This window comes from Anomalospiza imberbis, chromosome 2 (genome assembly GCF_031753505.1).
Source record: "Anomalospiza imberbis isolate Cuckoo-Finch-1a 21T00152 chromosome 2, ASM3175350v1, whole genome shotgun sequence".
NCBI classification, from domain to species: Eukaryota; Metazoa; Chordata; class Aves; order Passeriformes; family Viduidae; genus Anomalospiza; species Anomalospiza imberbis.
Genome location: NC_089682.1, coordinates 107,639,771 through 107,666,712, shown reverse-complemented (window position 1 = coordinate 107,666,712; position 26,942 = coordinate 107,639,771). Strand labels below are relative to the sequence as shown.

The following is a 26,942-nucleotide window of genomic DNA, read 5'->3' as shown; positions in this document are numbered from 1 at the left end:
TTACAAAAATGTTCAAGGGTCTTGAGGGCTTTCCATAACAACAAGCACTTATTATAATTTTCCATAATAACATCCATTTTAGGCTACTTTTTTTTTTCCTGTGCTTTTACCTATAGCTAGTCAGGAGTGTTTTAAACAGCTTTGCTTTTGATGAAATGTAATTGCTTGTTTATGGAAGAAAGCACTACATTGCAGCCTAATCTGTTCTGCATCAGTTTCCAAACAAACAAAAAATGGAGCAATTAATTCTGCTTGCATGCTTTTCCTTCTTTTTTTTTTTCTTTTGCTTTTCAGTATAGATTATAGGGAAAGATTGCTCTGCTTTTGCATTGTGAAGGGACTGCTTCTGTTATAGAAAATGTTTCCTGCATATGTAGTGTATCTGTTGGCTAGGTTGAGCAATTTGAAATCTTTCTTTTACAAGGTTTTCATGTAGCATGTGTGGGATTGCTAGATTTACAATGTGCCAACTGATGATCTCCTTATAAGCAGACTTGATAGTTTAGAATGATATTGTAAAGAATTTTAGAATGATATATGTATAGATTTGATATTTTATCATCATATTATATAGCTTTTTTTAGGATAAAGAAGTACAAATTATAAGTGTGAAAATCTGATTGATATCTGCAAAGATTCATAGCTGTTCTTTTTTTACAGATGGAAAAGTTTAGATGATTCACTGACGTGTCAGTGTGTCAACAGCAAAGAAAGAAATAGAAAAGCTGTGAGTTTTGGACCCCTGTTTTCAATCCATTAGGACTGTTACTGTCTGATTAATAACAGCTCTTTCTGTAAAACTTGTTCATTTATAAAATTGAACAGTCAAAAATAACTACACACTTTGACAGCTCAGAAAGCAGTGAAAATTAATTATTGCTCAATGTATGGAACAAGATACAATCTTTGATTAGGCAGCATATTATCTTAAAACATTTAAACTACTATAAAAATAGTGGTAAGTTTTGTGATCATTACCACCTCCATACCTAGCAGTCATGCTTACCAGAAGAACCTTGAGCTCAATTTTGTGTCCTTTGCTACAGTAAAGATATTGATGTGCTGGAGTGCCTCCAGAGAAGGGCAACAGAGCTGGTGAAAGGTCTGAAACTACATCCCATGAGAAGTGGAGGAGGGTTGTGGGATTATTTATCCTGGAGAAAAGGAGGTTCAGGGGAAACCTCACTTCCTACAACTGCCTGAGAAGAGGTTATAGCAAGGTGGGGGTGGTCTCTTCTCCCAGGTAACAGGTGACAGGAGGAAATGGTCTCAAGTTACAACAGGGAAGGTTTAGACTGGATATTAGGAAAAATTTCTTCACTGAAAGGGCTGTAACACGTTGGAACAGGTTCCCCAGGGAAGTGGTTGAGCCACCATCCCTGGAGGTATTTAAAAGATGGGTTGATTCCATGATTCTAAGAAGTGGAAACTGCAAGAGCTCAATCATGTAATGCCTTTTATTCTCCTTCCCATTGCAATCTTCCCTCAGCAAAAGGATTCTAGGCAGAAAGTGAGAGATGGCAATTTGGTTGGCAATTGGCAATCTTATGAGAGGGGGAAGGAGAAACAAAGATAAAAAGACCCTCTGATGGAAAGAAATTCATCTGCCAGGATTAGGGTTCTTTAAAACATCTGAAAATAGATGTTTCCAGCCTCAGATGCCAAAAAGTGTGTCTCTGCTCACTCTATTCAGGATAGCTTTCAGCACCAGAGCTGAAGTCATTTTCATTACAGAACTAAAATTTCTGTGTTGCTGATTCTACTTTTTTGATAAGGAATGTGCTACAAGGCCACAGACAATAATTTGTTTGTTGGTATCTCCAGGAGATGTTTCTGACAAAGGGAATATGTTTCAACACATATAAATAAGCATGTGCTTAAAAGAAAGAAATGACTGGGTGTGTCCCAACAACGTGTAGCCTGAGCAGGAAGAAACTCAACCATTTTGAGGTGCAGTCAATAAGCTCCCAGGATTTCCTTTTTTCCTGACATGAAAATATTCTTGCAGGATGTGTTCAAGAATCTGTGGGGTTTCCTGGTTTCCTCTGAAACTCACACTTCAAAGTTTTCAGCCTAAGAAGTGAATTAATCTGACTGTATTTATAAAGTCATTTGTAGGTACAGGCTGAAAAACCTGTTGGTCCTCTTTGCCCCATACAAGTGGGTTCCCAAAGAAAAAACGCAATTGCTGAAATACCTAAAATGAAAACAATTCACTTCATCTTTAGAAAAAGTATTAACCTTCATGGAAAAATTCTTAATGATTTCCTAAAAAAATATTTCCCTGTCATTAGGTATGTTCCCTGCAATTCCGGATAACAGCACTGCTCAGTGTGTACATGCTGCTTTTCTTTCTCTGATTCCTCTTGGAAGACAATTTCCTGTTTCTTGGAAAAGTTTTTTATAGTGAGGGTAGAGCAAGTGACCCAGCAACTTGTTATGCTGACAAGTAGATTATTTATGTGCTGCAGTTTCAGTTTATGAAATATATTATGTAATTTCAGGTGGTTTATGTACTGTCATATTGTAACCTTTGTATTGAATGCATTTTACTCAGCTGCCTTTGCAAGAAAGAAGAAGCTGTTGTTGGTTGGATTTCTGTTGTTGTGGTTTGGGGTTCCTTTTTTATTTTCTTTCTTTTCAAAATCTATTGGATTTGTTTACACTTCCTGCAAAGTAACAGCAGATCCTGGGCTTTTTAAATGTGAGAAAGTAAGAGGACCTCCCTTTTCTAGAAGCTGACAGAACAAAGTAGTTGGATTGTGTTGTGGTGCTTATTGGGAATCAGTTGCTCAGGAGTGTCAAGAACAAAGAAAGTAAGAATACAACTACATAGATCAATAACATCCTAACACATCTTTTTTGCTAATATGGACAACTATCACAACAATAAGGAGACTACCTAGAGAAGGCTAGAGGTGCTACTGGAAAAGATCAAAGAGAAGTAGAGAGGCAGGGAAGCACTCAGCGGTACTACGGTGCACAGGTGAATTAATGCAATTGAGCCCTGAATGCTCTGATCTTTCAATAGCAACAGAACTGACCAAGATTTCTAAGATGAAATACAAAAATTGGCTTTATAGAGACTTCATGAGAGAGCAGCGAAATAAGTGAATCTGTTAAAATTTAATTGCACATTAAAGTCTGTAAGATACTGCTGCTAAAATTTTCATTTCAATCTGAACAATACACAGGACAGCTCTGGGTAGTGAAAAAAGGGAGCACTGTAACCTGTAGTGAAAATATGAATGTGTAAATAACATGAAAATCCATTTCGGGATGAATGAGTCCATCTGCAAATTTCTAACAGGGCTTTAACAGGTAGACAGTGTCAGCTCTTGGTCTCCAGCTGCAGAATTTCTACACTGGAAAAATGTGTCTCTAGAAAATTATATGATCTTGTCCTGTTATCTGAACTCAAAATATGTTATTTCCACTGTGGAGACTGATGTCATCTGAAGTCAGGTATGCTTTCTATATAAGTGCTGCCTCACCCACAACAAAAATTATGTATGAAGTCAAAGAATATTAGGATGCTTTCCTTTGAAAATGTGAGCATCCAGTCTTGTAAGATGGTTTATTTGAGGGTGGTGTGGGAATGTGTGTGTGTGTATGTGTATGTTGGGTGCATAACTTAAGGGAAAATAATCCCTTAAGTATCTTCACAAGTTATATACACATCTCACATCAGTTCCTAAATATTGTGTCAGTTTAACTCCAGTCTTTTAACATCTGCTTGAGTCAAAACACAGATTGGTCAAGAGATGACACTAGTACTTGCATGGTCCAGTCAACAACATGATTCATGTTGTAGGGCTGGTTGCATAAATTGACAAGATAACCCAGCCAGCTCTACCTAGCAGCTGCTGTGTTGCTGATACTCTCATGTGCTCTCCTTATGAAAAAAAAGCTGAACACAATTTGGCTAAAAACATGCTAGAACTGAAACTTCAGTAGACACAATGCAATGAGAAGATAAAAAGTTCACTTGAAAATGTCAGGTCTCACAACACAGATCTGAAGTTTCAGAAGAATAGCAATGTGGCAGTACAAAGAAAAAAGACTATTGAAGAGATGTTTGGATGGTTTCAAGGTGCTTTGAACAACCTTCAGCATCCTTGCACTGCCTTAGGTGAGAGAGGGTGATGCTGTGTGTCAGGCAAATTCAAATTTAATATGAAGAGAAGCAGAGGTACATAATTCAAAATAATAAAAAAAAAAGCTTTCACAACCCAGTGAAAAGCTTGAATCCTAGCTTGGGTGAAGGATACTCATAGACTTGTTATTATTTTTTTCTTGAATACAGTCACATACTTCAAGGGTAGAAATAGGTGTTTATCTGCAGTAGAAAGGAGTATGTAAAGGCTTTGAATCAGGAGCTCTTTTTTTCTGCCCTACTTCCCTTGCCAGCTGCCCTTAATACTTATGCTAACACTCCTATTTGTCTACCCCACATACCTGCTGGGAGTGCCCTCCCTTGGCAAGGAGAATCTTCCAGCCTCAGAGGTGGGTTGCACAACATCTGACCATAAATCAGCATCAAATCTGGGATTACTGTGTGTGTTTCTGCTGTCCTTGTCTCATGCCTCATGCATTGAGAAGGCACAACACAAGGACTGCTCACATTTGGCTGTGGCACAGAGACTCAGGCTGAAGGCTGGATCCACAAAGGCCTTTCAGGGCTGGAAGGGATGGTCACATCTCTAAGTCCAATGTGAAGCTTTGGAGTGCCTCATTTCAACTCTCAGCTAAGGCTGGTTTCCATACAGACCTGCATTTCCAGAACCAAGGTTCCCTATTAAATCCAGGCTTTGCACAAAAGATCCCCTTCAGATTCCCCAAGGGGAAAACCCATGGAAGGAAACAGCAGCAAAGGTGTTGTCAGGATGAAGATAGATATAAAGAGAACTAGACAAGGGGTAAATCTGGCTCTATCAAGGAAACAGTATTATCAGAGTAAATGAAGGGAAAACAAAAAGAGTTATCAACCTCAAGTTATGTTTTCGGCAAAAATAAAAGGAACAAACCCACATCTTGGCAGGAGTGACTTCACAATGTATTGTTTACCATTAACTCATTAGGTCTATATCTGCCATATTAGTTAACTCTGCATGTTGTCACAGGCACTGGTAATGAGCCAAAGACTTTTGCCATCGCTTTTGCCTGGCAGCTCCAGGTAAATAGAGTTCACTCATTTACTTTATTTAGATACAAGTCTGTGCTCTAGTTTCCTCTCTCCTGCTTTACCCTACACCCACATTCAGTGTGTGTACATAAAGACTTGCCAGAGAAGCCAAGTTCCTTGTGGGCCACAGCACATGAACTCTTTTCCTTTTTCTGGAGATGATAACTTTGAATGCTGCTGAGTTGGGCTGGCAGGCTGGGCTGGTAGAAACATCTTTCTCTGCATGTCCCTGGTCTGGTTTAGAAAACTCCCAAAGAAGCAATTCCATATGTTTTAGGGCCAGAGTTGCTCCTTGCACAAAAGTTGAGCGAGCATCTCAAATACCAACTATGTCACTATGTGTGCACAACACCCAGTAGCTGGACTGCTGCTGCTTGAAAGCACCTGAACTGCTGCAGAGCCCCTCCTAGAGACCCCTGGTGCCCTCCTTCCCAGCAGTCCCCTTCTCCTCCAGATCGTCCCACCTATTATTTGCTCTGCTAGCAAAACACAACACAGTGCATGAGAAAAGTCAAAGCAAACAAATCACTTTTCCCCCTGAGATTCCCTATCTGGAAAGAAGGAATAAACTTTTCTTGGAAGGATATATTATCTTGGGAGGAGTAGTTACTGGGAAGTGACAAGTGTGTTTGGCTACTACCGTCATGAAAACCCAATGGTTTGTGGTTGTAGAGCAAGATCCATTAGCCTTTGTTTAGAATGAATGAATGTACAACCTCACTCAGTTAGCAGCATCCCATGCAATACTGGCTATCCCTGATGAGCTGCACGCCCCTGAAAATTCTTTATTGCAATTCTTCCAATCTAAAAAAATGAGTCAAAAACATCTATTAATATTTATAAATCACATGTAACCTGAACAGATAGTAATTTACCCAAATTTTCTGTAAAATACTTCAATCTCAATTCAGGTTGTTCGTCCTTAAAGAATGAATAGTTGTTATCAACTATTCCATGTTATGGACTCACCTCACCAGCTCTGAAATGATTGTATTCTTCCTTCCTAGGAGATGCAAGGAAACAATCTTACAGACAAAGCTACAACCTTTAACAGAGCAATATGTGGAATGATCCCTCCTGTGGAAGGATCATTACAGTAGGAATGCACAGCATGGGAGGCTCCTGCAGAGCACTGATGGTAACTTTTGGACATGGGTGGTGGAAGAGTCGTTAAGGACCTGTGCTGCTGGACCTCAAACTAAGAAAGGAGGACTGGTTTGGGATATGAGAGCTGGGAGTAGTTTTGGTTGTGGTGACCATGAGATGGTGGAATAAAGAATCCTGTGTGGAAGAAACAGGACAGTATTCCATTACACCTTGAAAATATGATTCTGTGACTTCAGAGTTTTGTAGAAAAAAGCAGAAATGCACTTCTGCATTTTTGTTTGCTGAGTATTTAACAGCCCTGCTGTGCTCTGAGTGCTCCTAGAAAGAGAGCCTCAGTGGGAAACTTTAATCCTCTGAGAACAAATTCAATCCCTCCAACAAATACAACCGTAAAATAGCTCCAGTGATCAACCCTGTGGCATCCGCTTACTAAAGGACAAAAGCCAATCCACCTAAGAAATAGCTGTGAAGCAATTGTGTGTCCTTCTCTTTCTGTGGGACAAATTAAATGTGTACTCATCAGGGTGAATACTTTAATAGAGACCTTAAACATTGAAAGATAACCTGAGTGAATGTCAGGGTGATCAAACTAGCTCATTTATCCCAAATTTTTGAGAAAATAAGTGTTTTTGCTTAATATCTGAATCCCAGTTGTATGTTGCTTTCTAGGAAGAAACATCAAAGGCCTACTCTTTGTTCTCACTAAATGCACGGGTCTATATAAGATGGGCCTGGGAACTAACCTTTTACCACCACTGGTCATGCAATGGGAAGTTTCCCATTGTTCAGGAAATAAATGGCATCTTTAATTCCATACTTTAACAGAAAATAGTGGTAATATCTCAGCTATTTCTGTAGATGAATGAGCCATCGGAGGCTTCAGCATTCTTTGCTGCATTACAGATCGCTTGTTTTGCTGGAGTAACCATAATAGAGAAATGCAACACTGCCTGTGCTGTGTGGCTATATATGTATATCCCACTGAGAAGTGATACATGACTAGCATCAGCTGTGTCAGTGGAGCTTATACAGCAAGATTTATGTTTCTTACTGGAGAACTTGCTATAAATATAGCTATAACCACCTACTCATGTTTTATCTTAAGAATTTATTCACAAATTTTTACAGTTAAGGGTACAGGTAACTGCTAAGAAGCTAGAACTCCTCTGAGTAGATTACCCCCATATAGATACAATTTAAGAAATCCAGGTTCAGCTGTAGCTCTGTATCACAAATCAGAGCAGCCTTTAACAGTTGAAGTGCTGACTGTAGATATTCCAAATTGCAATGCATTGCAATGCTTGTTTGATTTGTACCCAAGACAAAATGAACCTGTTCAGCAACCAGGTAATTATTAAGTGCATGCCATAGAAAATGCTATTGGATTGGTTGCATAAACTAGAGCACGCCACTGTATTTTCAAGCCTCAAAGGAAGAGCTCATTCTTCTTTCAGAAAACTCTTTTTTTTGCTAATGTCTGCTAATGTTTTACTGTTTCTGCATTCTGAGTTCATTCAGATCTTAGTAACACATAGCTTCCCCTAGCTATTCTTCTTGTCGGCTTCACACTCTGGCTCTCCTGCTCATGCTAAATCTCTCATCCATTTATTTCACGTATATGGCTCAGTACAGCGCGTGCGTGAAATGTACATCGTCTTGTACTGATGTGCATTCCCCCAGCTTTCCCTGTGGCTTGTGGCACAAATGGCACACAGGACAGACGTGTGCTGTGGACTAACCAAGAGATGAGCAAAGTAGGTCATAGAAACATAGACTCACAGGATGGTTTGGGTTGGAAGAACTTGAGGTTCTTCTAGTTCCAATGCCCTGCTTTGGGCAGGAACATTTTCCCCTAGACCAGGTTGCTCATAGCCCCATCCAGCCTGGCCTTGAACACTTCCAGGGATTCATCCACATCTCTGAACAACTTCTCAGAAGCATCAGTCCATGGGAGCCACAGGTCAGAGATCATTAGAAACCAGTGGTAGCAGTAGTTCAGGACAACTGTTTCCTTGGCTCGAGAGAATGGAGCGAGGCAGAAAGCTGTTCTCCACACAGCGTGTATTTCACTTACTTGCTTGCTAAGTTTTCCCTCACGCCGCTGACATCAAAAGGACATCGTGGAGCTGGCAGCACTGCACGGCGTTCGGTTCAGCTGACGGCACTGTCTCGGCGCTTCCCGACGGCCGGAGAGCGAAGCAAGCCCCGAGCAGCAGGTGGCAGCCCTCGTTTGGCAGCCGTAAGGGCAGCGGGCGGCTGGGGCTCGGGCAGCCGGGGCCGATGGCGAGTTCAGGTGAGCCCCGGGATGGCTCCCCGGCCACAGCGACCCGCTCCCCGCCCCGACACCTGCGCGGCGCCGCCCCGCAGCGCCCGGGGCCAGGCGGGGCCCCGCCGCCGCCCTTAAAGCCCGGCTGCCCCCGGCACCTTGCTTCCCTCTTTCCCTACCTTCCTCCCGACTTTCAGCCCCGAGCACTCGGACCGCGCCGGCGACATGGGTAGGTGTGGCGGTGCGGGATGGGGCAGCCCGGAGCGGGTGGCGGGGTGGCGGTGCCCGGCCCGCGGGAGGGATGCCGCCCCGGGGCGAGCATCCCTCCGAGCCGGGTGATCGTGCCGGGCTGCGAGCTCACAGCGTGGCCAAGGGTCTCGCCCGCCCAGAGCTGCCTCTGCTGCTCGGTGTCGGTCTGAGGAAGTCCCCGGCTACTTTTGGGTCTCTACTCTCCCGCCGGGGCAGCTCTCCCTCTGGTAACGCTGTATCCTGGTTTATACGACCTTGCCTTGAAACCCGAGTGACAGCCGAGAGATGGTGCCTCGGTCTCTGTAAGCTCTGAGAGCTGAGCCCCTGGCCGGTAAGGTTTATCCTACACTACACTTCTAAGGCATATGGAGCTTGAGATCTGAGCACAAGTTAAATGTGGTGTCCCTTGCAAATGTTAAATAATGCTTTTTCATTGAGAGTGTTTGCCTACGGTTGACCTAGTGTTTTTTAAATACATAGATACATAGCTGGAAGATTCAGATAAGGACAGAACCCATTTCAAAAAATGCCGTTTAAATCCTGTTTAAACTGGACCACTGAGTGGTTGAGGTACAAAACCGACTTTTGTGATGTATCTCTCCATTGCCTTTCATTGGACTTTTGGTCCTGCAGTGTCTGAGTACATAGGTGTCTCTCATAGCAAGCAGTTCCTGGGCTGGAGAAACCTTGTCTCACTCAGGGAAGGAACCTGAAATGCCTACCCTCTACCTCCAAAAGAAAGAAAAAAAAAAAAAAAACAAAAAAAAAAAACAAAAAAAAAAAAAACAAAAAAAAAACCCAAACAAAAAAAAACCCAAACAAACAAAAAAAAAACCAACCCAAGAAAGTGCCTTTGCATCTTCAGCAAGCAAATCTGTTGTCCTGGGGACAAGAAACTGTAGTAAAGAGCAGGCAGGATGTGTCAATGGTGCTGCCAGGGGTCTGCTGGCTTGGGCAGACAACCAGGAAAATGGAGAGAAGAGAAGGAAATGGGATGCAGCTGGGTCTGCCCATTTGCTATCAGGCTTGTTGCTTTATAGATTTGCTTGGATGGTTTCTGTGTGGGTGTTTTCTGGAGTAGCAAGGTGCTTACAGCTTTATATTGAAAAATGTGGAGCTCTTTGGTATTTTGGTATTGTGATAATGAGCAGTTCTGTGGGTCATTCTTTGTGGGGAAAAAATATGAGAGGCTGAAGGTTGCCCCATAGAGGGACTGTTCCAACATGCCACTAGCAAACTTGAGATTTATCACTGAAAATGGTGGGTGCTCTGTGCTTTGTAGGCCTAAAGCTCCCTGACAGTGGAATCCTGAGTTTAGGTGCCTGTGTTGAAAGGTTGGCTTTAATGCTATCTGGAGTTTCCCCAACTCTTTCTGCAAAATGAGAATAGAGGGGTAAAGTCAAAATGTTTATAAATAATTGTGTCTCTTAAACATTGAAGTTAGATCATGTTGTCTGAAAAAAAATGCCTCTGTGATGTTCTCTGGGTAAGGTTTCTTGCAGAGGTGATACTTTTGCCATCAGGAAAGCAGAAAAAACCCCAAACCAACAAAAAAAAAACAGATCCTAAATATTTTCTCCCAAGGCTTAGCTAAGAGATGGAAGTGAGCTGCCCAAACTGTTTATCTCTGTGCATGTTATAAAAAACTGGCAGTGTGAGGCACATGTGCTGAAAAGGCCAACAAGTGGAAATAACCAAGGAGTTGATATGAAGATGGGCTATTGCTGACACCTTGGTATCCTTCAGTGTATCTTCTCTAGTGGCTTGTGGAAGGGACATTGCCAATAACTTTAGTAACTCGTGTAGCCACATGTGTCCTGATCTGGGTGTGTTAGCACTTTCAGAATGTGGCTTGCTCTCTAGGAAAATATATTCTTGAATCACCTGTACAGTACTACTGTCTCTGTTGCGAAGGTACTTGTCCACAGCAGTGAAGGAAAGAATTGGAATAATCTATTTCAGTGATTTTTGAAGATTTACTTGATTTAATATTGTGTCAAACATTATAGTGTTGCTGTCAGCTGTTTTCATCTGTTGTGGACTATGGACTAAATAATGATTTTCACGAACATACTTTTCTTATGTATTATAAAATATATTATGGACAGACTTGATTTACAAGCAGGGATTTCAAAGTTCATGTCTTGTACTTGGTCTTATCTTACTGATAATGAGCTTGCTTATGTGGTTTTATGTAAAATGTTGGCATCCACCATGTGGGCACAGGGCCTTTATCTGACACAGTGAAAGCTCAACCTTCAAGCCTGTCTCCTGAGCTGAGGAAGCCCTGCAGGAGTGCTTGCAGCCCTGAAGTCACTTCCAGCTGCTCTTGGCAGGTCCTCTACCCCTGGCAGCACATGGAGCAGCTGTCTGCTCTTGCTGCCCTCAATGGGACCCCCTGTTCTTTCAGGTCTTCCCAGGTTAAGGATTTAGGTTATGGGAATGCCTGCTAAAGTGGATCACTCAGCTGGGGCTTTATATTCAGTCCTCTGTAAGTCCCTTTTCAGGACTTGATCTCCATCCCTGGCAGGGCATCTTCAGTCTGTTCTTTAATCTTGACTTGCCTTTAAGGTAACATCCCCAAGAGTGAGTTGTAACAGGACTCATCATCTGTGAGTGGCTGGTCTACCACCACCTTGAATGATGTGTGGTAAGCAGCCATGGGATGCTTTGACTCGTCAGTCCTTTTGAGCTTTTCCTGGGAGTGTATGAGTTTATGCACACTCTGAAAAACCAAAGGCTATCAAGTGAAGTTTTGCCTAATAACTACGAAAAGTCTCCCTTTAATAAACTGAAAACCTACCTGACCAGTACTGTGTTTATATTTCAATATGTATTTAGAGTTGAACCTTTTTTGAATCTTCCATTGGTTTTAAGAGAGTATTACTCATTAGTTGCCATTAACTTATATTTTGGTTTTTTCCCTCCCCAGGTGGAAAAACTACTGGCAAGTCGGTAAGTATTGTTTTCTCTGATAAAGAGCTGCTCTGCTGATTCTCTTTGGTTTACATTGTTTTGGTAATGTTAGCAGAGCCCAAAATAAAAATCACCCTATAAACATACACTAAATGTATACAATAAAGACTTACTGGCAAATGTGCAAAAGCAGCCTAGTAACTTATTAAATTCTAGCTAAGCATTAATTTGCTCAACACCCTGATAAAATGTTTAAAGAGCCCTTGCTGACTGAGCACATGTTGGTAGGGATGAGATGGGTCCCTGGAGCCCATCCTTCTCGCAGCTGAGTTATCATCCACTGCTCGTGAATCTTTGAACTGTTAATGACATGTGTCTCAGCAACCCTAACTCTGCCTTTGCATTTCTTATCTTGCAAGATTTTACTGCACAGACTTTTCCTCAGCAGACAAAGACAAAGCTGTGCAGCAGGATGGTGGCATCCCCAGGGCAGAGCGAGGTTACAGAGGGCATTATAAAACATAACCTTCAGGTTACCTCTTTTGGTGGTGGATCTGGTGCTTCCTGACCAATGAGGGTAACAACAGAAAAGGTTTTAGTAGATGTGTGTATGGGCACATGAATACTGTAACAGAGGACAGTACAGTGCAAAACAAGGACAAGTACACATCATATATTAGCAAAGATTAATTGCATAGTCTCTTGCTTGTAGCATCTTGGAAAAACATAAGGCCTGTCACCTGGGAAAGACCCAGTAGCTTTCTCTTGCATGCCCCTGTCCATGCTCATGTCCAGCTGTGACATGCAGACTCTCTCCAGTTCTGGGGGAAGCCACTTAAAAACTCACCAGTGGCTGCTGTGCCAGCATGGGAATGCAGGACAGCTCCACCAGGCACAAAAGCAGTGGTGGCTTGAAACAAAAATCTAGCCTTCTCGGACCATGACCTCCCCAGACCAGCACATAACACCCTCCTAAAGAATAAGGTCTTGCGTAGGGTGATGGCAGAACATTGGAGAGGTTTGTGAGAGCCCCAAGTAGTCAAAAGATTTTAGTGAGGTTTTGTGAAATTCAGGTGGAGATGGATCCCACCTGTTCCTGGGCCAGGACTGCTCCGTCTTTCTTTTCCTCTGTAGGCAAGAAAAGACATGGGGAGGTCTTTGTTCTGCTTCAGGAACAGACATTCCCTCCCCTCCTCTCCACCTGGGCTATTCCCAATTACAAGTCACGCAGCCTGGGCTACTGTTTCAGTAACCAACTTAACATGTGCTGAACCAAAACGTCAGTGTGCGACTCTCCATCCCGTGACCATTTGCATGGCTTAGGGGAATGCTGTCTGGATGGGGCACAAAGCATTCTTCTGTGTGAACTCCAGCCCACCGACACCTGTGTCCAAGCCGGGAGTAGTTGTCTAAACCTCCTGCTGCCTTCAGCTGAAGGAAATGGGCAACCTCAAGTGAATTTTATCTAATTTTGGGATACACGTGAATAGCCTTCCTTTGGAGACAACTCTTTCTGCCCATGGAGGATGTGATAAATCAAGAGTGACAAGTTTATATTTAGGGCTCAAAATCTGTGTGCTCTAAAGCTAGAGGAGTCCCACCTGGCCCTTGCTTCTGCTGAGATTGGGTTCTTGCTGTGAAGCCTGCTCATCAAACCATGGGTAGGATATGCAGTATGTACTTGGTTCTGCAAACAACGAAGGTCAACGCTGCTCAGGCATCCTCACGACTGTGTCAGATCAGTCAACAATGTTCCTGCCACTTTCTTATTTTCATTTCTTTTGCAGGATTCCCAAAAAAAGCCTGTTGTAGCACCCAAGTGTTGTGTTGTGCTGTTTGTTGAGACTTTGCTGGAGATAGTGGCTCTCCAATTTTCTGGTGTCGGGCATAATTTCCCTGTCTGATTTTTCCTTTTGATCTGCAAAGTTAACTTCTTCCTGTTTCACAGAAAATAAGGATTAGTTGAATTCCTAAACATTTGCAATCCAAACAATGTAATTTTTAAATTAAACTTGAGCATGGAGAAGAACTGTTGTGCCTCTGGAATATTCTGGAACATCTTTAAAATCTGATTCTTTGCTACTTACAGGATTAAACCCATAAAAAAAAAAATAAAAGGTAGGATTATATTTAAATTGCATCCCCACTAATTTTAATAGAAATTCTATCTGACATTCACCCACTCCACAGAGACAAGTAGGTGATCAGAAATTAAAGTTGCAGTTCTGATGAGCATATCAGATTTCTACCTGACGTATGCTTTTTAACCATTGTCTCAATGGCAAGAACTGCATGATGATGACCATGGACATGCCTGTTGCAGCAGATGAAGGCTCAGTGAACCTGGCAGCCAAAGCCATGCCAGTTTAGGTTAGGAATAAAGTCTGTTCTGTTATCAGGTCTGAAGAAATGAAGGATTCTTTGTCAAGTAAAGTATTTTTAAGGATGAGAAGTTTTCCTGAGGGATTTGCTTGAATTAAAAGTTTAAATGTTTATTTGTTTTAATTACAGGTGCTTAAAAACAGCCCTGGGCTTCTAACTGGTGTACTGCAGGGGGGTTTAGTGTTGTGCATTTTTGGTTGGCCTTGGGTTTTGATTTTTTGTTTTTCCAAAACCATTAGCTTTTTACATATTTTTAGATACCAGTGATGATTGCTGTAAGGGTTAGGTGCTGGAGAACTCAAATGTGCATAGTGCAACACTTGTAGGTCATTTCTAGTATTGCTAAAGGTCTCTTGCAAAGGGCAGATGAAAAGTGTGCAGACCTCTGGGGACCAAAAGACGAAAGTGACAACTGACTCTTGGTTCAGGTAAACTAGTATCATCCCACAGAAGCCTGTACAGCCTCCAGACCCTGAGTACCTACCCACTCGCAGTGAAGAGTGTTAGTCTGGGCTGCACAGCTCTGAGCTCACATTGTCTATTGCCTCCAGATGCTCTGCTTTGGCTTCCCTTTGAGCATTTTCTTCATCGTCATCAATGAGTTCTGCGAGCGGTTCTCCTACTATGGCATGAAAGGTACGTCCCTTGTCTCCTTGTGCTGAGCATTACCCAGGCCTGACTTGGGTTTGTAACCTGTTGTTTTGTTGTTCTTCCTACAGCTGTGCTCACTCTGTATTTCACACGTTTCCTACACTGGGAAGACAACTTTGCCACTGCCATCTACCACACATTTGTTGCTCTGTGTTACTTGACGCCGATCCTTGGAGCAATCATTGCGGACTCTTGGCTGGGAAAGTTTAAGTGAGTGTTTCCTCAGAAAACAGTCAAAGATCTTGAAAGCTCACCTGAAACCAGTGTTACTTACATCATCACCTAAAACTGCAGCTGTGAACAACAGCTTCAGAGCTGGTGTTGACTACTCCAGGATAGTTTGAGGTTTTCATTGATTCAGCTCAGACTTGAAACTGCACTGAGTTAACAAATGTTCCACTTCTGCTAGTTGGTTAAGGGTGGTAACCTGCTTTCTGAGCATGCTGCATGTTTTTCCTCTCACCTGGACAAAAATGTAAGCTGTGGACAGTATTCACCAAGCTGTGAAAATAGATACTGGGGATTATAATGACATAGGATAGTCTATCTACTTGTTGCAAGTGGCCAATGAAATAGTGAACTACTGTGTTGTCTGGTGTTAACTGGGCCTTAGAATAAGTTTTAAAATACCATGTGATTTCAGAATTGACAGATCAGTGAGGGGTCTTACTAAGTAGCATTTTTTTCTCTAGATTATGTCTTTTGTGTCTTTAGCTGCAGGCTAGTTGGTCAGGATACTACCACTGAAGTGCTTTGAAATGTTACCTGGTTATTTCCAGCAGCTTTATCTCCCTCTCATTTCCTGATGTTTTGATTCTAAAAGTGTTTACTTTGCCTGAGAAAAAGCACAGTAAAGATTTTATGGAGGGTTATGAGCCATGAATGTAAGTGGACTTGCCAAAGGTCTCCCAGAGATTAGAGATGTGCTGTGCAGTCAGCTGCACTGTCTTCTTCCGCTGTAGGGACAGCCCCTGGGAGCCCAGGGCTGCAACCATGGCCCTGAGTGTTCTGTGCAGCTGCTCTGAGCAGTGCAAACTCACTGCAACTAGCTGGATGTCTTACAGATTGCAGCCTAAATATATTGTGCACTTGCTTGTCTAGATTATGTGGTTTGTTTTTTAAATTTATTTTGGGTTTTTCATGTTTTATCAAGATGAAGCTTTGCAGACCTTGCATCTCTTCTCCTTTGGTACATGGATATGCTAGTGCCACAACTGAAAGGCCCAGACCTTTAACAGGAGCTTGTTAGGATGGCTTAAACAAGAGAAAACATGCTTTAGGATATACCAGTAGGCTTTAACACCCTAAAATGCAGCAAGATGTGATGAGGAAGGCTTAAACAAGAATTTTTAAAAATCTATGATGACAAGAGGAAGAGGAGGTTACCTAAGCACTGTTAAGCACTCTTAAAGGAGAGATTCCAATCTTCTAAAGTCCATGTACTTTGTGCAATGTACAAAGTCAAGAAATGTGATGCGACCTGCTCGCATATCGTTGGATGTGAATTTCTTGGGGAAAACAGTACAGAAATCAGTTATTTTTAAAATTGTGTGCTATCAATGCAGTGGCAATTATGTAAGTCTTTGCAGTAGGTTTATAAGCCTCACAAATAAAACTCAGAAGTTTCACTCCTGATCAGCTCAGGTTTAACTTTAATTGGAAACTTTTTCCCAGGTTGCTGGTAAATAAAGTAACTTTATGGGAGTGCTATTAAAAAAAACAACCCATTCAACTGTATCTATTAAATACCACTAAACAGCAGACTCCTTGTTGCCCTGCTTTATAGATTTTTTTTTTTTTTTACTACACTACAGGTGAGGTCAATTTTAAGTCAGAGAAACCTTGTTTTAAAGTAATGGGAACTTGGTCAATGTCCCTCTTGTGTCAGGGCACTGCTCCAAGTTTGCTGTGAGGCTCTCTTGCCTATGTCAAATAGTTGGATTGTTCTTGGTCTTTGAGCATTGTCCTTCATTCTCCTGCCTTGCATTTGGCTTGCGACTACTCCTGAAAACAGGGTTTTAAATATTTTCACATCATTGCTTTTTTTTTGTCCTGATTTACCTCCAAACTTAAGACCTGTGCCTGTGCCTATTGAATGGAGGCCCACCCAAGGACACAAGCAAACATGGGTTTAACTTCAGCCACGTACTTAAGGTCCAACAAAGTTAAAATGGAACATGGTTTTACTTACAGAAAAGAGGATTGGAGCCTAAAGCCAGGATAGGGGGGCTGGTGATTATGCAGTACTATCATCCTAGGCACCTCCTGGCCAAGGTACTCAGGCTGAAAGCCTGCAGCCTGCACTCTTCGGTGCTGCTCTCTCTCAGATCTGAGTGTAAAAATGTTGGTACACTTACAGTGAAGAGAGTGGGTGTATAGAGTTGCTGTTCACAACAATATTTCAGGGGAATTTCCATGTTTGAAGCAGATTTTTGATTTTTCTTTTTTCTTTACTCCTGCAACTAAAATATAAAATAACATAGTGAATGTTTAATGATACTTATATCAGTGTAAATTGCAGATTTTAGTTTTGCAGGGTAGTCCATTTGATCTTCAGCATATAAAAAATATGAAAATAGCATTCTTGAGTTGATCGTTAAAAAGGCAACCACTGAAGATATTGTGACCTAGTTATACCTAGAGAATCCATTTGTTGTCATACCTTAATTAATGAAAGGCTACCTCGAATAATAATAATAAAAAGAATAGAAGTACTGTGGCAGTGGTATGTGGTCAGATTTTTATAGTAGCTTCTGATAAGTTCAGTCCATAACTTACTGTATCTGTTAGTTTTTTTCATTACCAGGAATCTTTAAAGCAAGCAGAAGTCTGCATTAGCTGTGGAATTATCTGTGTGTAAGTGTGTTAACATATCTAAGAAAATGTATCTCCTCTCTTGATAACAGGACCATTCTCTACCTGTCCATTGTCTATGCGATTGGGCAGGCAGTGCTGTCTGTTGGCTCCATAAATGACCTGACGGATCACAACCACGATGGCACTCCTGATACTATAGCAGTGAACATGTGAGTTGCCTTGAACACATTTTTTGTCCCAGGCAGGTGAAAGATGGGACAACTTAAGTTTATGTTACTTGAATTTCAACTGTCTGTCAACCAGTCTATTATGTATGCTGTAAGAACTAACACAAAATGATTTTTTTTTTCTTTTCTCCTTTGTTCCAGTGCTCTGTCCATAGTTGGCTTGATCCTTATTGCCTTGGGTACTGGTGGGATCAAACCGTGTGTGTCAGCATTTGGTGGAGATCAGTTTGAAGATGATCAGGTAACAATGTCTTTTAGATTTTCAGTCATACAGATACTCTAACTAATGTTTGACTATTTTAGTACTCTAATAATATACGTGTTTAGATAGGTGCATTACTGTAGGGTTTTCCTGAGGAGCTGAAGAAGGGGATAGTTAATTATTTGTCTTGAACTTTGAAAACAGAGGCACTGATTTTTTGATCTAGGCTCATCAGTGTGGCTAAGCCTTTCTAAACATCTTTCTGTTTCTACTGTAGGAAAAGCAAAGAAGTACCTTCTTCTCTCTCTTTTATTTGTCCATTAATGCTGGAAGTCTCTTATCTACTTTAGTCACTCCAACTATCAGAGGTAAGGTCACATGTTTATTGGCAATTGTTAAACACCAGAAAAGGCATGTTGGATTGCAGTCCAGTCTGGTTTAAATTAAAGTTCTATTCTCTGACACACTGGACTTATCTAGCAAATATTCTTCAGTTTGTCATCCAGCTTCTCAGAGATGAGGTACTCTCAAAAAATAAGCCAGTTGAAAACCTTCATTGCCTTTAGGACAGAAGTACTAGATCTGAGAAGACATGCTGGAGCTAACAGCTTGTATATCTAATGCACATTTTAATTCCACTAAGGTACAAATGTGTCACGTCATCCAATACCTTTAAAACTATCACACTAGAAAGAATTGTATTGCTTCCTGGGAAAGGAAGGGGAGAGAGAGACTTCTCTGGAAACATGCCCATGCTCAGTACAGAAGCATCTCTGCATGTAGGAATATATTAACCCATGTGACAAAGTAAATAATTTTTCATATTGTTAACTAAGAAAGTTTTTTTCTCTTTTGCTTGTGAAGAATAGCATCTTCCTAAACAAAACCCAGCAATTTGCTAACCTATATACATATTAATTTCTGTGGCAAGCTTGCACATACATGGTGCTGTATGGATGCACTTGCCAGCAGTTTCAGAAGCTGCAGTTTCAGCAGTTTCAGAAGTTTCTCAAAAGCAAGGAAACAGCATGTGAATTCTTGAATAACCCAAAAGCACCGGGCTGAACTTCTGGCTTTTGGATTTCTCGACTGGAAAAGACTCTGTAGAAGAGTTTTAGATGTTTGCTCAATGCAAATTCTATCCTTTTCCAATAAAGGAAGTAGAGATGCATAAGGCATTGCATGTAGATTACTTCCTTGCTGATACAGGGTGAAAAATTCCATGGAAAAAAATGACAAATTGAGCTGAGGGAAATGACAACCTGTTTCAACCTGGAAAGGTTTGACCAGAAGACTAATACAACTAAATCAAGACATTAAGTATCTGCAAGCTAACATTTTTTTCCAAATCATACTCTCTAATTCTCCTCTTAGAAGAAGGATGGTTCTTTTATTTTATACTGCTGAAGTCAGAGTCAAATCTGTGAGTAATGCCAAGGAGGGAAGGGGGCTGGTGATTGTGATTTTGTTTCAACAAGCTACACTTACATCACTAGAATCTTTGTTTATGAACTTAGCCCAAAACTTTTGTAATCTAGTTTTTTCTCACTAAGACATGTTTTTGACCCTTCTAGTGTAATTCTTCATATGTCTCAGTGTAAAACTAGATGTAAATTTCCTGTGAGGAGATCCTGAGAGGCATTAGACTGTTTGGTCTGGATAACATAAGGCAAAGGGGACATTTGATGTGAGGAGATCCTGAGAAGCATTAGGCTGTACATCCTGGAGAAGAGAAGGCAAAGGGAGCATTTTAGCAAAGTATAAAAATACCCAATGGGAAATGAAGAGGACAGAACCAGGCTTTCCTCAGTGATACCCAGTGTCAGGTCAAGTGGCAATGGACACAAACTGAAATACAGGAGGCTCCCTCTGAACATCAGAAAATGCTTTTTCACACTGAGGATGATCAAGAATTGGCACAGGCTGCCCAGAGAGGTTGTGGAGTCTCCATCTGTGGAAATGCTCAAAAGCCATCTGGACACAGTCCTAGACAATTGCTTCCAGGTAGCCCTAGCTGAACAGGGCACTTGGCCTGGATGATGCCCAGAGGTCCCTTCCAATCACAACTGTTCTGTGATACATAAATGCACTTTCCAATAATGAAAGATAAGTTGGATACTGATCCTCCATTCTGAGGATGTCGGTAGACTGGTTTGTTGTTCCCCTGTGAGTTTTCAGTGAATTCAAAGAACAGAAACCATATGGAAAACATCAGCATTGCTGATGTTTGTATTTGACTTTTATTTGATGTTATTTTTACTTCAGCTTCAGAGTGTGGCATTCATACCAAACAGGAATGTTACCCGCTCGCTTTTGGAGTGCCTGCTGTCCTCATGGCTATTGCCTTGGGTAGGTGAATCTCTTGCCATCCTGTTGCCTTGGTAATTAGATGATAACAATCTCAGAATAATGAAAGTGTGATAGAAACCCTCTGGTATTCACCTCTACCATTACCTGATAATTTCTGTGGTTTTTGACTTAAATTTTTTCCTGGGTGTGGAGGTGAGTGGGATTAATCTGAAGTACTCACTTTCATAGAAGAGTCTGATTTACCTGGAGAGTCAGATGGGGTGGGGGTAAGGCCTGAATATATCTTTGAATTCTGTATATTATGTAAATTACTGCCTGTGTTTCTTGGATTACTGGTGTGTACAAATAGATCTTTTGACTGTAGAGTAAGAACTCTCAGAAAATGTGTAGTTTGGACATTATCTCTTGTCTAGGATTATAAACGGTGTGAGGTAATTGTCCCTGCGCTGGAGACATCCCATATTTGATATGTCACTATTTCTCAAACACCTGCATTTTTACCAGCTGTGCTACAGGTCACTCCCTGAGCCTTACTGCTGACCAAGAAACTGGGGCTGCCATTATGTACTACAGCCTCCCCCATGCTCCTTGTCCTTCATGGAACTGACTGGGAGCCCACCTGGCTACCAGTGACCTTGCCTTGCCCGTGAGGCCAGCCCAGGCTGGATGCCAGCTGTGGGGGTTTGCCTGCGTCTTGCCCTGCGTGTGGGATGATGAGGCTGAGCAATGTGCCTGGGAGCAGAGGACACCTTGGCCAGTCCTGCAGTTCAGGCAGAGCCTTGTGTGTCCCTCCATGATGTGAGCTGCAGCATCCTGAGCTCCTGAAAAGGAGCCCCTACAGCAAGACCAGAGTCAAGGTCCTAATTGCCCTTGTTTTGACCTCAGTTGAGCAAACCTCCCACTGAGCACTTACTGTAAGATTTTCCAGATTCAGGTTTTTGTCTTGAATAGAAGCAATCTGCTGGTATTAATTTGATTTGTTTTACTGTATGATAGCATGTGAATAGGCAATTGCATTGCTTCTTGGGAGGCTTATTCCCACCCTGATTAACTCCTTGACTTACAGTTTCTGTACCAAATTATTTGCTGCTATTTTTATTTAATCCTGAGTTGCCTTTGATTTCTGTTTGCATACTGTAGTTGTGTTCGTAATTGGAAGCAAAATGTACAAGAAAGCTAAACCACAAGGAAATGTAATGCTTGAAGTTTCCAAATGTGTTGGAGTAAGTATTGCTTACATTCTTCAATCCCTGGCAGCAGTTCCTAAAACTGTTCTATGAATGTGCCTAAATCAGAATTGTCTTAATATGAGGAAAGTCTCTGAATTTTTTTGCTTTATTACAAAAGGCTTCTTACTGACACCTCCACATTTAGGGTGTCTTTTTATGCATATCTTGATTTATGTGTGGATTTATACACATAGGAAACAAAATAAGGTGTCAGTGTTATGTAAAAACTTATCCCAACTTTAGGGAACCATTCCTTCTGCATTTGTGCACCTTTATGCAGAAAGAGACAAACGTGTCTTGAGCTGAGTCAAGAGCAGCACTACTAGTGCATCTTATCAGCAAAAACTTATTACTTATTAAAAGAATATTATTTACAATGCAGAGCTTCATTGATCCCCACTGCGTTAAGGAAATTCAGGAGGCTGCACATCAGGGTGATCCTGCAAGGAAAAGAGTGGAATCTACATGAATAGCACCATATGTCCCAACTTTGCAGTGCCTCAACTTTGAGATCACATTTATTCATGTACAAGTTTCTTCATTTTCCATTGCTGTGGTTGGACATTGGCCAAATGCCAGGCACCCATGAGAGTAGTTTGCTTAGCTTTTTTTTGCTACAGTTGGGCAAAGGAGAGGGAAAAAGATCAAAGAAGGGCTCATGAGTTGAGACAAGAACTGGGGAAAAAAAACACTCCAAGGGCCAAACAGGTTCAAATATAAAGGTATAAAATAATTTTACGATCAACAGAGTCAGAGGAGGACAATGAGAAGCAAAAATAAGCTTTTAAAACATGTTTTTCCCTCCCAGCCGCTCCCTCCTTCTCATCAACAGCGCAGGAAGACAGTGTGGGGGTCTTGGTCAGTTAATCATTTGAGGTCTTTTTCTGTTTGCTCAGAGAGAGGAATCTTTTTTTCTGCTATGTTGTGGGGTCCCTCCCACAGGCAAACAGTCATCCCAAAATTGTTGTGGAATGGGTCACTCGTCCACGGGGTGCAGTATTTAAGGATAGTCTGTTCTAGTTTGGAAGCAAGGGCTGTTTCTATCTCTGGGAGCAGGGGCACTCTCTCTCTTTTCAGCTCTCCTACTGGACCACACTCACCTGCTAACATTCTTCTCTAACATTCACCTGCTCCCGTGTAAGCACCTTCCCCATGGGCTGAGAGTGGATCTCTGCACCCGCCGTGGACTTCACGCATGACAAGGGGACAGTTTGTTTTACCATAGTCCTCGCCACGGCTTGCAGAGGAACCTCAGCTCCGATGCTTGAAGCACTTCCTCCCCCTCTTTCTTCTCCACTGACCCTGGTGCTGCCATGTTGTTTTGCCTCATGTCCTCACTTCCTTCTCTGACTAGAAGAAAAACTGTTGCTTGTAGGTACCATTGTCAACAAGTTGCAATGATTCAAAGATCGATGCAGGATCCTGCAGCACAGAGAAGTTGATCTCGTCTAGGTTCTGCGTTGGGGAATCACTTGTCATGCTTCTGCTGTCGGCCGGGCGGTCCCGCCGCCATTGTGCATGTACTGGCAGCTGCAGCAGCGCTGGTGCTATTTAATGTCTCTCTTCATGAGGGGAGCTGGGAAGGAGAAGCTGCTGCCATGGCCCCTGCCCTTTTCACTCGCAAGGCAGTTAGTTAGGGGGGGTTAGGCAGGGTCCACACCGAGCCGCTTGTATTACTGTGGGCAGTGCCAACATGGTGCTTCCCCACTTCTAGGGAAAAAACTGCACATGCCCTGCTTTTTCTTCTTAAATATGTCATCACAGAGGCATTACCAGCCTCTCAAACTGGGCCAGCAGTGTGTCCATCTTCAAAGCCATCAGAGATTGGTTCCGTCAGACATGGTGGAAGCTGTAGCACTCCCCCACTACTAAAAGTCAGGCCATGCCAAATCAACACACCCCCTACAGATCTTCCAGCTTTATACAGCTCAGCCTATTGCCTGTCTTGTAAGCAGTGTCAAAACCAAATCTCTGTAGGTAACTTTGGCCATTTCTTAGAGCTCTGCTACTAAGGCCCAGCTTGGCCATATATTATTCCATGCAGAAAATCTTAGGAGTTCTTTGGGACTATATTTGTGTATATTCAATGTCAAGGTGTGAGACATACCTATAAGATGGAGCTTGTCATAGGAGCTTCTCTCCTACAGCCATTCAGCTCTGAAAACCTGTGCACATGACACTACCCTATTTACTGTTGTACGTAAGTAGGTCAGAAGAAGGCAGATCTTCCAGCTCCTCACAGCAACCCACATTGAGAGTGACTGCTCGGAGCTGTTTGGTCCACCTGACCTCAAGTGCACGCTGGGCTGGTTATGCAGTGTGAGGCCTTAAAAACAGCATTCCCCTAGATGATGGGCTTAACAGAAGTCAAGTCACCTTTAGCACCCTCTTAATGCAAGAAGCCAGGAGCCTCATCTCTAGTGACAAAACAGTTTATAGTTTTAAATATTTGTAGTGCCATTAAACATAATTCTGTCTCTCCTCAGTTTGCCATCAAAAACAGGTTTCAGCATCGCAGCAAGGAGTTCCCCAAGAGAGAGCACTGGCTGGACTGGGCAAGTGAGAAGTATGATGTAAGTACTGGGGAAGCCTCCTGTGCTGTGACAACTGCTGACCCTCAGCTTCTCTCTGTCTGCTCTGATCCATTGCCTCGTGCACTGGACAAATAGTTTTGCTGAACCTCAGTGCTCTCCTGGCATGGCAGGTTATCTCCTCAGCTCCTGAGGGGAGAAAGTAGAGCTGTGTGACTCAATGCTCTGTGTAATCATAGGCTGTCCAGGGAAATTCAAGGGAGATGAAAAAAAGACTTTCCCTTGCCAAACAAATACAAACATTTAAGTTTTTTGGTTAGGAAAATAGCAAGCATTATCTTTCCTTCTCTATTTCCTGTATCTCATGGCTGCAGAGGGGAAAAGGGAAATGATGCTGCCTGTCATGGTTAATGCACAGGGCCATAATACTTGTCTTGGTATGAAACATCAGAATTATGCTTTGGAATTTCAGTTTAAGTGGGTAAACACTGCATCCCCTCCAGCCTCAGTACAATTTCTTATCATGACTCTCAAAGCCTTGTATCCCACAGTTCCCAACTTGTCTCTTGCCTACTATCCTCTCTGCCCTGTTGCCAATGGCAGCATAAACCTTAGCCTGCCACCTTTATTTTCCTTTTGTTTGCTTTATTCTTAGGTGAAATTCCTCAGTTGCCTATTGTTCAAATGCCCACTTCACTAAGTGCTGAATCTCATGCTGCCATCAGTGTAAATGCAAAGAGGCCCAAGTCTCTCTGGTATCAGTCACCTTTAAACCTTTAACCAGCAGCCCTTCCCACACACAAGCAGACTTTGTACTGTTTTAATAGAAATCATCAGATGTAGCCACAATATGAAAAGTTGAATATGTGGGTAAACATTATATGATGAGTCTTTAGCTGTTGCTGTGATGTGAATAGCAGTCTGAAACTGTCTCTCTCTCTTTTTTTTTTCCTTCCTTTTTTAAACCAATTCCTCTTATGTAATTTTTATTTTCTGCAGAAACGACTGATTGCTCAGATAAAGATGGTGTTGAAGGTGCTTTTCCTTTACATCCCTCTTCCCATGTTCTGGGCAGTTTTTGACCAGCAGGTAAGTAGAAATGGTTTGGCTTGGTAACTAGAGCTGTACCATGTCAGTCTCTATGGGAGTGTGGAAAAACAAATTCTTTATCCTGGTTTTATTGCAAAAGGGTAGTCACTGAGTCATGTCAGTACAAGATGATCTGCAGCCAGAGGCAATCTCAGTTTATCTGAGTATACCCAGGGCAGATTCAATGACTGAGGCCTCTCCAAATCTTGTATCAGCCTGGGACTCAGGGGATGAAACAGTAATTTAAAGCTTTCTTAGTGCTAATGTTTCTTCAATTATCAATTGTCAGATGAAATTTAGGGTCCTTGTGTAAATGAGCTGGAGAACCAGGGTTTAAATTATCTGGATGCCAGTTTGCTTAATCACTCACACCCTGTTATAAATACCTTACATCTTCAAGCAGAAGTATAAGCCTGCAATTCCCATTCACTTGGTGGACTGGGTGCTCAAGACTCACAAAAGCATCATTCACAGTTAAGCACTGAAGTATGAATTTAGGAAGATGCTTGAGAGAACCAGGGGTTGAAAGCCTTATCCAAGTCAGATGGGAGGAAGTTTGGTCCAGACTCCTCGTATCCTAGTGCTTCAGTCCAGTGCCTGTGAGCTGTAGCTGTCAGTGTGACCTGTTACAATTAGGCAGCTCTGCTATGAAATTCAGAGCTCAAAGCTCATTCCACGGGTAATATCTTGGGCAGTGCTGTGTCGTGGGTGGCTGAAGGATCTTGTCACAGATGCAGCGGTAGCGTTCTTGTCTCATCCTGGGCTCAGGCCTAAAGTCTGCCCTGCTTGTCCCAGCTACAGGCAGGTTTCTGGGGCAGAAGGCTCCAGGCAGGTCAAGCCCTGGCTTGTCCTCTGGCTCTGGGCTGTGTGATGGAAGTGTGATGAGTGGGACGTGTGAGTTGCTCGGGCTCAGGCCCGTGGCACACGGGCCTCTGGGTGTCTCCTGTGCCCAGCACACAGCAGTGCCCTGCACAGGATGGTCCTGCCCTCTCTACAGCTGATTTCTGCAGCCAAGTTATTTTCTGCTGTATTTCACAAAACAAGTAAATGAAGTGGAATGGGCCACGAGACACACATTGTTCAAAGGTTTACATTGCAGACTAAGAATACTCCCATAGCAAGCCAGCTTTACTTTTGGTTGTATTGCATGTTTTTTCCAACACTTCACTTATGAAAACAATTCAAAAGGAACTTTAGAACATTGATTTACTGTAACATCTAATTTTTTTCTTCTCTTATTAAGGGGTCAAGATGGACACTGCAAGCCACAGCAATGAATGGGGATTTTGTAGGTTACTTTTTATTCCTTTTTTCTTTAATTAACACTTTTCAGATCCATTTAATGTGTTGTCACAACATTAAAAACCATTTCTTGTTTTCTTCACCAGGGTTTTCAAATTCAACCAGACCAAATGCAGGTACGTTAATTTTCTATCTGCCAATTTCAAGTGCTTATGAAAGATTAGGTACATATTGCCCTTACTTATAAAAAGCGCTTTGAAAAATACTTAATTTTTTTCTCATGTTCATCTTCTCCAGATTGTGAATCCAATCCTGATTGTCATAATGGTCCCACTTGTAGATTCTTTGGTTTATCCTTTAATCAAGAAATGCAAGCTGAATTTTACGTAAGTTGATGTAATTATCTGACTTCAACAGAGGCTCGTTTTAGTGGTTTCTTTAACTGGCTCTTCCAGCCCTAATGTAACAAGAGCAAGCATTCAGCTAAGGATGAAAGTGAAGTGTATTTAAAAAGGTTTAATATTTTAAAGAAATTAAAA

The 26,942-nt window shown here is 42.0% G+C and overlaps 1 protein-coding gene and 1 long non-coding RNA gene across 3 annotated transcripts in view; both read left to right on the top strand.

Moving 5' to 3' along the window:
• The window catches only part of LOC137469593 (uncharacterized), a 43,466-nt gene that overhangs the window by 7,310 nt on the left and 9,214 nt on the right, over nucleotides 1-26,942 (top strand). The window lies entirely within an intron of this gene.
• SLC15A1 (solute carrier family 15 member 1) overlaps nucleotides 1-26,942 on the top strand; it is a 36,004-nt gene that overhangs the window by 870 nt on the left and 8,192 nt on the right. The window contains exons 1-14 of one of the 2 annotated variants that reach the window (XM_068182478.1): nucleotides 8,674-8,787; nucleotides 11,740-11,762; nucleotides 14,657-14,741; nucleotides 14,825-14,966; nucleotides 17,663-17,782; nucleotides 17,942-18,041; nucleotides 18,280-18,370; nucleotides 20,268-20,351; nucleotides 21,453-21,535; nucleotides 24,028-24,114; nucleotides 25,072-25,161; nucleotides 26,405-26,449; nucleotides 26,550-26,579; nucleotides 26,701-26,789. In XM_068182478.1, the coding sequence (XP_068038579.1) occupies nucleotides 8,784-8,787; nucleotides 11,740-11,762; nucleotides 14,657-14,741; nucleotides 14,825-14,966; nucleotides 17,663-17,782; nucleotides 17,942-18,041; nucleotides 18,280-18,370; nucleotides 20,268-20,351; nucleotides 21,453-21,535; nucleotides 24,028-24,114; nucleotides 25,072-25,161; nucleotides 26,405-26,449; nucleotides 26,550-26,579; nucleotides 26,701-26,789 (1,073 nt within the window). In that variant the 5' untranslated portion in view covers nucleotides 8,674-8,783. Of the gene's footprint in view, nucleotides 1-8,673; nucleotides 8,788-11,739; nucleotides 11,763-14,656; nucleotides 14,742-14,824; nucleotides 14,967-17,662; nucleotides 17,783-17,941; nucleotides 18,042-18,279; nucleotides 18,371-20,267; nucleotides 20,352-21,452; nucleotides 21,536-24,027; nucleotides 24,115-25,071; nucleotides 25,162-26,404; nucleotides 26,450-26,549; nucleotides 26,580-26,700; nucleotides 26,790-26,942 lie in introns of those variants that run through there. The other variant, XM_068182477.1, reaches the window with a different exon arrangement.